Genomic DNA, 13,777 nt, shown 5'->3' on the forward strand with positions numbered 1-13,777 from the left:
TCCGACAGTGGAAGTATCATGATGAGAACTGATAATGCTCGGGTGGTAGTAAGCAGTGAATCATGACTAGAGGGATCAGACATACTTCAATGAGCAGCGCCAGCTCAATACTGCTGAAATCCTGAACCATCCAGCCACTTCACAACGTGACTTGTCTAAATGCTGGATTAACTAAGATCCTGCGCAAATAAATATGCATCGGATTAAGTAATCAAAATTGATTTTATGGCTCAAGATATATGCTTTGAAACCTTACATGTGAAAATAGATTATTTATGCAACCGATATGAAAATCGCGTGTGAATGCAACACTTCGGCTAACACAGCGAACGTACACATCGGGCAGTGAGAACCGGGCACAGGACAAGGACAATGGCAGAAAAAGGACGAAGAAAACTCTCGATCGATCAGCCACCCCAAATCAAATGGTGACAATTCATAAAATCTCTGAGAGGGGGATGAACCATCCACACCCCTAACCCCACACACCTAACCCCACACACCTAACCCCACACACCTAACCCCACACACCTAACCCCACACACCTAACCCCACACACCTAACCCCACACACCTAACCCCACACACCTAACCCCACACACCTAACCCCACACACCTAACCCCACACACCTAACCCCACACACCTAACCCCACACAACTAACCCCACACACCTAACCCCACACACCTAACCCCACACACCTAACCCCACACACCTAACCCCACACACCTAACCCCACACACCTAACCCCACACACCTAACCCCACACACCTAACCCCACACACCTAACCCCACACACCTAACCCCACACACTTAACCCCACACACTTAACCCCACACACCTAACCCCACACACCTAACCCCACACACCTAACCCCACACACCTAACCCCACACACCTAACCCCACACACGATTCCCCAGCTCATTTGTTGCTTAGGCTTAAACATCGACCGAAAGACGCAGGAGCCGGGAAGAGAGAGAGAGCGAACGGGAGCTGGGAAGGGGTGGGAGCTGGGAAGGGGTGGGAGCTGGGAAGGGGTGGGAGCTGGCAAGGGGTGGGAGCTGGAAAGGGGTGGGAGCTGGGAAGGGGTGGGAGCTGGGAAGGGTGGGAGGAGGTGGGAGCTGAGAAGGGGTGGGAGCTGCGAAGGGGTGGGAGCTGGGAAGGGGTGGGAGCTGGGAAGGGGTGGGAGCTGGGATGGGGTGGGAGCTGGGAAGGGGTGGGAGCTGGGAAGGGGTGGGAGCTGGGATGGGGTGGGAGCTGGGAAGGGGTGGGAGCTCACCGAGCCTCAGGATCGAGAAGAAGAGGAGCCAGAGGATGCAGAGCAGGGGGGCCATGAGGAGCTGGGTCACCGCTGCCTTGTGGGTCTTCTTCTCCATCTTGGCGGGCAGGTACGTGAAGAAGAGGTTGTAGCGGTCCACGTAATGCTTCAGCACCATGTACAGGAGGCCTGCGGATGGGGGAGATGAAGGTGGCCGGGCCCCGGGGATCATGATCAAAACCACTCGTGCATGAGCCATCTTTATCACACCGGGTGAGAACCCCACTGGCAGCTTGGTGTTGCTTTCGCAAGGCACATTCTGGATATTTATTTTCCCTTTAACAGGAACAATGGGAGTGTGGCGTTACGCAGGAATGGAGACTCGAACGTGCTTTTTGTTTGTGCTGCGTGCCACGTTGGTGAGAACGTACTGTAGCTCACAATCGGAAGGTTGCAAGTTCAGTGTCTGGTGAGAGGCCGATTCAGCCTTTCACACCGCTTCGGGGGAACTCAACAAGGTGGTTGTCTTAAAGCACGACTGGCCCCTGCCACAGGAATGTGGAATTTTGATCACTGGCTTAGGGTTGTAAACGAGAGATGAGCATCACTCCACTCTCATTTTTCTTTCAACAAAATAAAAGTAGTTGCAGACAGCTGTAATGTTTTTGATTTGGGCTACAAGACCAATTACTTGGAGTTCTGTGGGTAAATACTACACGGGGGTCCTGGGAAGGCAAAATGAAAGAAAGCAGCAGTAAACCAAAATGTTTGGTGAGCGGTGGTGGGAGTGCAAAACACTACCGAAGGGCGTGATGATGGGACAGGTGACGCTGTAGGACATGGTGACGGTTATGATGCACATCGTCCACGCGTACTCGAGTCCGTACGGGAACTCGTAGCAGCAGCGCTGTGAACAGGGCCGAAACACGATCACAGACAAAGATCCCCCAAATAGCCTTTAATAGACTGTAGGGGCGAGTGTTGTTCGCGAACACTTACGAAGGCCCGTGTGGCACACATGCATGTAACAGCGCCACTGCGTTCGTGCGCGTGTATGTATGTACATACATTTTGGGAAGCATTTGTATCGCAATTTTCTTCACTACGAACACAGCCACATAGGTTCGACTTCCAGCCATGGGTAACAACAGAGTAAAGCTGTAGCTAAACCTATCTCGGGCCTCCACGAGCTCAACTCATCTGTTGTAGCTACTGCGGCAAGTAGAGCATTAGCGCTGGGCAGACAAAAGCGGCCGACGTGGATCTGGCCACACCACCCTTCGGGTGTGCCATGTCGGCCTAAATAAGTGCTTCACCTGAGGCGGCCGGGTGGCTCGTCAATTGTGTACAGAGCAACTACTGAGTTGCTGGACAGAACGCAGGGAGCCACATGTCAACGTTAAAGCGGCCGCTCGAGTGTAGCGAGCCGACGGTTCTCCAACACGGAGGGTTGCGCTGCTGTGCGAAAGATCCAAACGGATGCTTCGGCTCGTGACACGCCGCCGAGAGGATAGCCGGGAAAAGAGCGGGGGAAAATGATCTCTTTTTTATATTATCAACAACGGCCCTCAAGGCAAGAGTGTGCGTAAGCGGACGTGGGGGCTTGTTGGGGGCTCGATGCCCGTGTGGACATCACCTTGCGCACGTGATGCCGGTGTGCGTCCGAGCGAGCCAGGCACAGGCGCAGACCGTACAGCGCCAGCTCCGGCAGGCGCAGCAGCCGTGCCGCCGAGCCCAGCAGCGCCGCCGTCACCACGTAGTTCACGAAGAACGCGCCGTTGTCTGGCAGAAATACGCACCTGCGCCGGCACGGCGGGGCAATCGTACACGCGCACACACACACACACCTGTGTGAGTACAGCGGTACAATCACACACACACCTGTGTGAGTACAGCGGTACAATCACACACACACACCTGTATGAACACAGTGGTACAATCACACACACACACCTGTATGAACACAGTGGTACAATCATACACACACCTACCTGTATGAACAGTGGTACAATCACACACACACACCTACCTGTATGAACACAGCGGTGCAATCACACACACACCTACCTGTATGAACACAGTGGTACAATCACACACACACACACACACCTGTATGAACACAGTGGCACAATCACACACACACACATGTATGAACACAGCGGTACAATTACACACACACACACACCTGTATGAACACAGTGGTACAATCACACACACACACACACACCTGTATGAACACAGTGGTACAATCACACACACACCTGTATGAACACAGTGGTACAATCACACACACACCTGTATGAACACAGTGGTACAATCACACACACACACACCTGTATGAACACACTGGTACAATCACACACACATACCTGTATGAACACAGTGGTACAATCACACACAGACACACCTGTATGAACACAGCGGTACAATCACACACACACACCTGTATGAACACAGTGGTACAATCACACACACACCTGTATGAACACAGTGGTACAATCACACACACACACACCTGTATGAACACAGCGGTACAATCACACACACACCTGTATGAACACAGTGGTACAATCACACACACACACCTGTATGAATACAGTGGTACAATCACACACACACACCTGTATGAACACAGCGGTACAATCACACACGCACACACCTGTATAAACACAGTGGTACAATCACACACACACCTGTATGAACACAGCAGTACAATCACACACACACCTGTATGAACACAGTGGTACAATCACACACACACCTGTATGAACACAGTGGTACAATCACACACACACACCTGTATGAACACAGTGGTACAATCACACACACACCTGTATGAACACAGTGGTACAATCACACACACACACCTGTGTGAACACAGTGGTACAATCACACACACACACATCTGTGTGAACACAGTGGTACAATCACACACACACATCTGTGTGAACACAGTGGTACAATCACACACACACACACCTGTGTGAACACAGTAGTACCATCACACACACACACACACACCTGTATGAACACAGTGGTACAATCACACACACACACATCTGTGTGAGTACAGAGGTACAATCACACACACACACACACATCTGTGTGAACACAGTGGTACAATCACACACACACACACCTGTGTGAACACAGTGGTACCATCACACACACACACACCTGTATGAACACAGTGGTAAAATCACACACACACACATCTGTGTGAGTACAGAGGTACAATCACACACACACATCTGTGTGAACACAGTGGAACAATCACACACACACACACCTGTGTGAACACAGTGGTACCATCACACACACACACCTGTATGAACACAGTGGTACAATCACACACACACACATCTGTGTGAGTACAGAGGTACAATCACACACACACACCTGTATGAGTATAGTGGTAAAATCATATACACACGCACGCCTGTATTGTATGTATGTTGAACTTCTTTTGCACCGTACATAGTCAACCGTGCTAATTGGAGGTAATAGCACAGTGGTTGAGAGACAAAGATCCCCGTATAGCATTCACTCTCCTAGGTCGACTCAGCCCGAAGTGAGTAGCTGGTGCGGTGTGTAAACTAGGGAGACAAAGGCGGCCGGGCGTAGTCCTGGCCACCCACCCCCTAGTGTGCCGTGCCAACCCTCATAGGTGCTACTCGCGAAGAGCTCTTAACTCAACCGTCTATACAGGCTGCACGGGGGGACACTTTTGTTTATGGGCACCGTGATGGCGAGATGTGAACTCCCTCACCTGGTACGCAGGAGGTCGTAAGTTCGATCCTGACCCTGACGCCTATATATTTGGAGTGTGCGTGTCTCTCTGCCCGTGGTCGTGTGGATTCTTCTCCGGGTCCTCCGGTTTTTCCCTCCACATTTAGAAATATGTGTTTGGCTGATATACATTTCCACATGATAAGCCACTTCGTTGAGTTATCATTTGTGGCCAGGTGACTTCTGAAAGAGAACTATATAGCTCAGTGGACCTTACCTGGCAAGATAAAAATACATCGTTGTTTTAGTTCTGAGACAGCACTCACTCGAAGCGGATGGTGCCAGACTTGAGCAGGTCCTTGTCAAACAGCCAGCGGAAGAACACGTCAAAACTGTGACATAAAACCACAACATACATGTGTAGAGGACGCATACAGCACAACATGCACGTGTAGCGTACGCACAAAGCACACGGCTGGAGAGGGCGATGCAAACTAAAACAATGCCGCATGAGTGAAAGAGTGTCAATGTTTGTGACACGGGTACGGCGAGGATTCGCCCAGGGCAGTAAGGTTGTGCCAATAGGAAGCAGGGCAGCAAGTATGTGTAGTGCACGACTTAGGAGACGATATTTGTATTCGCTTGCCTATGACACAACACGAGCCGTCTAGCATTGGTGGCGCCGACTGAGACAGCTAACAGGCTGTCTAGCAGCGCAATGTCGAGAGAAGACTGCAGCGACGATGGCGGCGAGACAACAGCGACGACGAGACGATCCAATCCCAAATCCTACCGGCGCGGCCTGGCTTCGCCCTGGCCGCGCCTCCCTTCTCGAACCCACTAGCAGGTTCCAGGGGCTTCCAGATGGGGTCTTCCGTGACCCTTGCCCCAGTTCCTCCGCCCCGCCGACACACAGCCGTGCATATGCTCACCGGCGTGTGTACTGTTTGTACACCACTGTTGCCGCTGCTGGTCACCAGCCGGCGCTATTACACTACATATGTGCTGCGCAGATAAATGACTCAATCTCTGTTCTGTATCTCTACAGAAACTATTCATATCCTTGGTTCTATTCTGTAAAGTCACGTGACTTTACCGAAAGAACCAAGAATATGGATGCCTGCAGTCACAAAAGCTTTAGATCAAAATCTACATAAACTGTTCATATTTTAAATTGTCGGCCTCGTGTCCTTCTATACTGATGTTAACCAAATAGCATCGCTTTAAGCAAGGAGACTTTGCAGAGGTTTTGACCTTCTGGGTTTCATCAGCAGCATTAGGGTTTATAAACAAATAACCACGGGTTTGGCTGATGTTGCTAGTAAGAGCACTCCCTGTCAGCAAAAAGACAAATGTTGCATGGAGCTCTTTCAGCACTGCTGTGCAGGATTACGAGTAATACTGTAAGAGGGTATCTTTGAATAAATTATCACGTTTAACATTAATCTTGAAGGAAAATATTTTGAGACAAATATTCCTTATAATTTATATGAGAATATACAGAATGGATGCAGTCTCAGTTGTTGACAGAGTCTTGACACTCAATGAGGCTTCCCTTTGAAGAATACAGAAACATCCGCCAATGAGCCATTTGTAGGAGCGTACCTGGACAGGCCCAGCGATGGCAGAATGAGCACCATGAAGACGAGGAAAGTGTAAGTCTTGTGCATCAGAAACTGGTTTGTGGCTGACCTGCAAGTAAACGTGAGTGGCGCGTGAACGTACAATCAGTGGAAAAACCTTCAAAGACGGGAAGACAAAACGTTGCGAATTCAAATCGAGCGAAGGTGGCTCTCAGCAGTGGTCAGCGGTTTGCCATCAGCCGCAGAAGCTGCGTGCGGAGAGATTCCACACGCAGCTCACAGGCGTGTCTGAAGATCCAGCTTAGAGCCTTGGCGATCAGCCCATTAAGTCGACAAAGAAGTCATTGACGACAATTTTTGGGTGGTCATATACTCGCGCCCATTTAAAGTTGGTGGCAGCACCCATATCGTGCTCCCTGAAGGTGGGAATCCTCCAACAAGCTTCGCCCAGTGTGACACAGCTGATGATCCCGGCGCATCACCTCCCGTCCAGTGGCACACGTGAGAACAGTTCAATTGGTTTTACAACTATTCTCGTATAATCTCATTAGTCGAACGATCGAACTGATAATCGGTAGAAGTCATTGATTATGTAAATAATTGGAGAGCCCAGCTCTCCGACGCCAATAAATAATAATACGGAGCGTACTTAGTCCAGTGTGCTTCATAGGTAGTGGACTGGTAGACGATGAAGGGAAGTGTGGCTGAAAATATCCACAGCAGAATGGACGGGAAGAACTGGCTGATGAGAGGGTTCTGTAACGGAGAGACGGAGACATAAACAGCAATGGAGGATTCTCATTGAGCTGCGTTTAAACACAGAGCGTTTCTCAAGGAGCAGTGGCAACACACAGAAGAAACATTCGGCAAGGGAAAGAAATTGGAAAGGGACAACAATGAAAGTCAGAACAGAATTTTAAATGCTGCAGTAGAAACAAGAGATGATTACCTAAAGGGGTATTGGAGCCCTTGAAAAACAAACGAGTTGCGAATCTCACGGAGAGAACCACTTGACACATCACCGAGCATTCATCCCCCATTCTACAATCGGTAAACGCATTATCTTCCATAGCCTAACTGAAATGTTTGCATTCATAATTTGGATTTATATAACACCTTTAATACGATCAACATCTCTAGACACTGCACGGGAACAACTGCATACATCAGGTTGTGCCGACGAAACATCAAGTACCGGCAAAACTTGGCAATGACCGGGCAACCACAACAGAGATAACATTTCATTGGGTAAAAATTGGATAAACTGTGAAAACCAAAACATGCAATCTGGCCGGCCATATAATATACAACAAGTGGGAACCTATTTAGCATATATCCACAATAACATACAATCCATACTTTTGTTTTATCCGGGCCATCGCATTCTGCCAATACCCCTGGATAATGGAGCATTGACTGAACATATATCTGTGCGTATGCATTCAAGCTCGCACACGTGACATCACGAAACGACCGTGGCTGAGTGCAGAGTCTCTGCGCACGTCCTCACGTTGAGGTCCTCCACAGTGCGCGTGACGTTCCACTTGTCCATGCTGCTGATGATGATCGAGGGCGTCGTCAGGAAGAAGATGAGCACAAACAGGGGGACGTTGATGAGGAAGAAGCGGAGCCACCAGACCCAACCCTGCACCGACAGGTTATCCCTGCACGCTCGCGTGCACACACGGGTCAGGGTGCCGGTTTAGATTTTTGTGTCCGTCCGTCGCTCCGTTCGTCTGTGTGCTTATCCGTCCGTTCGTGTGGCCGTCCGTCTGTCTATTGGTGCGTGCGACTGACCGTCTGTCCGTTGGGTTGTCGATGTGTTCATCCATAAATCCATCCATTTGTGTGTCTGTCCATATGGCCATTCGTGAGTGTTTATCCATCCATCCCTTGGTGCATGTGTCTGTCTGTCGATCAGTTCGTCTGTGTGTATGTGCATCTGCCCATTGGCGCATGTGTCCATCTGCTCTTGCGTGTGTCCGACGGAATGTGACTCACTAGCAGATGATTTGCGGTGCCTGTCAATGTGTCCTTCCATCTGTCTGTATGTATATCTGTCTGTTCATCTATGCATTTAGCCGTATATCCTTGGGGCGCCACGGTGGCGAGATATTAACTACCTCGCCAGGTATGCAGGAGGTCGTGGGTTCGATCCCGACCCTGACGCCTGTAAATTTGGAGTTTGCATGTTCTCCCCATGGTCGTGTGGATTTTTCTCCAGGTCCGGGTTTTCCCTCCACATTTAGAAACATGCGTTTTGAGTATTTGGCTTCTATATATTTCCACAATAAAAAAGTCGAATGGTTTGTGCCAATACATGTCTGCGTGTGTGCCCATGCATGCGTCCGTTCGTTTGCGTGTCTGAGCGTCTGTGAGTCTCACCAGCAGATGGTCTGCGGAGCGGGCGCGTAGCTCACATGCCAGCGAGACGAGCGGAGAGAGTCGCTCACCCGGGAGCGCGTGGGTCGACGCAGACAGCGGCACAAGCCGTATTCGCGCAGGATGCTGCCAAGAACGGGGCCAGGCGCAGCGTGAAAATCATTACCACGGCACTCGCATTATACCGGGTGTGGCGAAAATCAGGAATCGTGCGTCCGTACGGTAAACCGTAACAGATGCTCATACTGCGCACCATTTTACTTGGGACATTTTGCACAGGATGCTTGAACATTTCACAACACGTCCGCTTTGATCTTAGCGCACTCAGCTCGTATGTTTGCCATTGGTTGTCTCACGTCTGTGGAGCGGCCGGCTTATAAGACTGATTTCAAATGCTTGCAGAGGAAGATCCTCGCGAGAGGCAACTCCTCTCTTCTCGGCTAAATTTTGTGCACATCCCTCCACACAACAACACAAAAGGCGCCGTCCCGACATCTCTGCGTTCATTAATTTTTCCGCACCCTGTACGGGCCGAGATCTTCGTTTCAAACACACGGGACGGGAGGCAGTTGGGCGACCGAGCCGGTGGCTTTATTTTTATATCCCAGTTGCTGAGCACGGGGCCCAGTGGCGCCCAAGATGCCGAGAGGCCAGCAACAAACGGCGCCACTGAAGCCGCTATCGACCCGACAAGGTCACACGAGGTCATGAAGAACTTGTACAAAAAGACGCACGCCTGGGTCATGCACGCGTCCTGGAAGGTGGCGAAGGCCATGCCCAGCGGCTTGGTGAGCACCCTCATCTTCTCGTTCTCGCACTCGTCCGTGAGCGCCTCCTCGCGCTCGCTGTGGTACTGGACGCCGTCCACCTGTGCCGGCGGGCGGCCGGGGGCCAAGCGGGGACGCGTGACGGCAGGGGAGGAGGTTTGTTAGTCGGACTGGCGGGGGGGAGGTGGGGTTATTGAACATCTACTGAGGTTGCAGAGAGGCATGTGAAAAAGACAAACACAAAGATTCCGGGTATAGCCTTTAAACAAGCTGTTGTTGGAAGTGCTGTTAGTGAGCACCTGTGAAGGCAGGCACAGCACACGAAGGGGGTGCGTGAACAACACCACGCCCGGCCACCTTTGTCTCCCAAGTGCTGATGGCTACACATTACACTAGGTGCTTATTTTAGGTTGAATCGACCTAGGGGAGGCCCATGACCGGTTCAGATCATCATCATTGGTGTTGGCCCTGAGCATAAATCGAACTCGGGTCACCGAGTTTGTAGTGCGGTGCGTTAACCACTGCACCACCGCTCCCCAAACACACACGCACGCACAATACATACACGCACGCAATGCACACGCAATGCACACACGCACACAATGCACACAATGCACACACAAAAACAAAGAACAAAGATCCCCCGTATAGCCTTAACAGACTGTAGGGGCAAGTGCTGTTAGCGAGGAGCACCTATGAAGGACGGAACGGTACACGAGGGGGTGGGTGGCCAGCAACCACGCCCGACCGCCTTTGTCTCCCCAGTGGCGATGTTTACACACCGCACCAGGTACTCATTTCAGGCTAAGTCAACCTAGGGGAGGCCCAGGACCGGTTCAGATAATCGTCACTGGTGTTGGCCGTGAGCGGGAATCGAACCCGGGTCGCTAGATTCATAGCGCAGCACGCTAACCGCTACACTACCGCTCTCCACACACAATGCACTGACACGCACACAATGCACACACACGCACACACGCGCACACTATGCACACACAATGCACTGACACGCACAAAATGCACACACAATGTACACACAAAGACAAATATCACCCATATAGCCATAACAGACTGTAGGAGCAAGTGCTGTTAGCGAGCACCTAGGAAGGCCGGAACGGTACACGAGGGGGTGGGTGGCCAGCACCACGCCCGACCGCCTTTGTCTCCCTAGTCGCGATGTTTACACACCGCACCAGGTACTCATTTGAGGCTGAGTCGACCTAGGGGAGGCCCGGGACCGGTTCAGATAATCGTCACTGGTGTTGGCCGTGAGCGGGAATCGAACCCGGGTCGCCAGGTTTATAGCGCAGCGCGCTAACCGCTACACTATCGCTCCCCACACACAATGTACACACAATGCACTGACACACACACAATGCACACGCAATGCACACACAATGTACACACAATGCACACACAATGCACACATATACACACAATGCACACACAATGCACTTACATGCACACAATGAACACACACACACACAATACACAAAGTGTACACACAATGCACACACACGTACACAATGCACACACACGCATACAATGCACTGACATGCACACATAATGCACACACACAATGCACACACAATGCACACACAATGCACACACACACGCACACAATGCACACACACGCACACAATGCACACACAATGCACACACACAATGCACACACACACGCACACAATACACACAAAGTGTACACACAATGCAACAACAACAACCGCCATTCGCCACTAAGTGGCGGTGACGTCACCACGACGCTTGTGCCAGGCTATGTGCACCCTGAGGCCACGTGAAGTGTCGAACGCCCGCTAGCAGGAGGTCACGGGGCAGACCCAGGTGCCACGGGTCGACTGACTGAGATGACTGGCTGATGCACCACCTGTGCCCCCTACTGTGCCAACCTGCTGTGCTTTAGCCACCCGGCGCTCCGCTCGTTGTTGTGAGCGTCGCTCCTCCGCCCTCCGTTGTTGTTGGAGGGCGACTACCTCCAACTGCCCAGTAGCATCCTTCACGAGCCTCCTCCACAGAGGTCGATCTTGACACCGCTGGTACCAGTCATCGGCAAGTCCACTCAGCTCCACGTCCTCCTGTACCACATCACTCCATCTCTTCTCTAGCCCGTGCCGCGCCCGCTTAGCCCCCTCAATCCGGCCGAACAAAATCTGTTTCGGCATGCGTTGGCTGGGCATGCGGGCTACATGACCCAGCCATCGCAGCCTTGCCCGCCGGAGGAGCTCACCGATGGGACCTTGCCCAGATCTTTCAAGGATTTGTGAGCTCCTCACACAATCCAGTCTGGTTAAACCCAGAATGGATCGTAGGCAGGCCAGCCTAAATGTTTCTAACCGGCGATGATGTTCCATTAGGGGGGTCCACGTTTCGCAAGCGTAGAGAAGGGAGGGAATGACCGTGGCCGAGAAGACCTGAAGCTTAGTGCGGAGCGACAGACCAGGTAGCTTCCACACAGCGTTACGCAACCGATTAAAATATATTGCCGCTCGACTGATTCGGAGTGAGACCTCTGCTGCTAAACTGAAGCCAGTCATAAGTACACTACCCAGGTATGGGAAACTCTCCACTCTCTCCACAACTGCCCCATCACCGATTGGGAGTTGTGGGGGTGGAGTGTCCGATGGTACAAAATACCCAGGCAGGTGCTTAGTTTTGGTGGGGCTGATGGTAAGGCCCCACCTCTTAGTGGCACGCTCCAGTCTCAGCAGCAGCGTCTCCAACTCCTCCTCTGACTGAGCAGCTATTACCAAATCAATGCACACACACGCACACAATGCACACACACACACACAATGCACACAATACACACAAAGTGTACACACACACGCACATAATGCACACACACACAATGCACACACACAATGCACACACACACAATACACACAATGCACACACACAATGCACACACACACAATACACACAATGCACACACACAATGCACACACACACACAATGCACACACACAATGCACACACAATGCACACAATGCACACACACACAATGCACACACACACACAATACACACACAATGCACACACACAATGCACACACACACACAATGCACACACACACACAATGCACACACACACACAATGCACACACACACAATGCACACACACACACAATGCACACACACACAATGCACACACACACAATGCACACAATGCACACACACAATGCACACACACACACAATGCACACACACAATGCACACACACAATGCACACACACACACAATGCACACACACAATGCACACACACAATACACACAATGCACACACACACAATGCACACACACAATACACACAATGCACATACACAATGCACATACGCCGACCTTCCGACAGATGCCGCAGACGTCGCACAGGCGGAGGCAGCCCTGGGCGCGGACTCGCACCATGACGGGTGCCCGCTCCTTCTTGGACATGGCCAGGCAGTAGAGTCGGCCCTGCATGGCTCGCCGCCTGGCACAGGGACGCACGCCGGCTCTCGTCACTTTGCGTGATTGCACTGAACCCACGCAGCACCCTCCACATCACGGGAAACCTTTCCTTCATGACGGCCGAACGGGACTTTTTCAAATGCCCATCGATGGACCACGCATACGCTCACACCCCAGTTGCTTTTGCTACTGCAAAAGGCCCCTTGCTCTGGTTTGCCTCCAAGTTCTGGGCAACCCTTTAAAAACTCTTCAAATTATTTCTATAGGGTAGGAAAAGTATTCTTACAAGTTGTGTTCATATTGGACCACATGTATGAGAGTTCGAGCGTTCCCCTCCATTCACGGACAGATGGACGGACGGACAGAGCCAAATCATCAATGCTTTCAGCCTCAGTTGTAAAAAGGTAAAAACGTTCAATTCAGCAGGAGGGGCTGACATTCCTGCAATCACTTCCCCCATTATGTTTAACTCCTTAATTAACCTTCCCCTTTATTAGTGATTGATTGCTCCTTGTTCTGCTTTACTGTGTTTTATATATTTGTGATTTTGTTGAACACAAATGCGAGATCTGTGACGCAGGATCACGTTGTGCTCACTG

General features: G+C 51.1%; 1 protein-coding gene across 2 annotated transcripts in view; it reads right to left on the minus strand.

Annotated features, from left to right (window-relative positions):
- LOC116948271 (osmosensitive cation channel TMEM63C-like) overlaps positions 1–13,777 on the minus strand; it is a 49,032-nt gene that overhangs the window by 8,989 nt on the left and 26,266 nt on the right. For both annotated transcript variants that reach the window (XM_032964775.2, XM_032964774.2), the window contains exons 11-20: positions 13,074–13,200; positions 9,686–9,819; positions 8,955–9,077; positions 8,080–8,233; positions 7,219–7,325; positions 6,592–6,678; positions 5,313–5,378; positions 2,894–3,056; positions 2,059–2,164; positions 1,279–1,446 (exon numbers count right to left, since the gene is read on the minus strand). In XM_032964775.2, the coding sequence (XP_032820666.1) occupies positions 1,279–1,446; positions 2,059–2,164; positions 2,894–3,056; positions 5,313–5,378; positions 6,592–6,678; positions 7,219–7,325; positions 8,080–8,233; positions 8,955–9,077; positions 9,686–9,819; positions 13,074–13,200 (1,235 nt within the window). The remainder of the gene's footprint in view (positions 1–1,278; positions 1,447–2,058; positions 2,165–2,893; positions 3,057–5,312; positions 5,379–6,591; positions 6,679–7,218; positions 7,326–8,079; positions 8,234–8,954; positions 9,078–9,685; positions 9,820–13,073; positions 13,201–13,777) is intronic.

Source organism: Petromyzon marinus, chromosome 33 (assembly GCF_048934315.1).
Source record: "Petromyzon marinus isolate PM22_M1 ecotype Great Lakes invasive population chromosome 33, UKy_Petmar_22M1.pri1.0, whole genome shotgun sequence".
Classification (NCBI taxonomy): domain Eukaryota; kingdom Metazoa; phylum Chordata; class Hyperoartia; order Petromyzontiformes; family Petromyzontidae; genus Petromyzon; species Petromyzon marinus.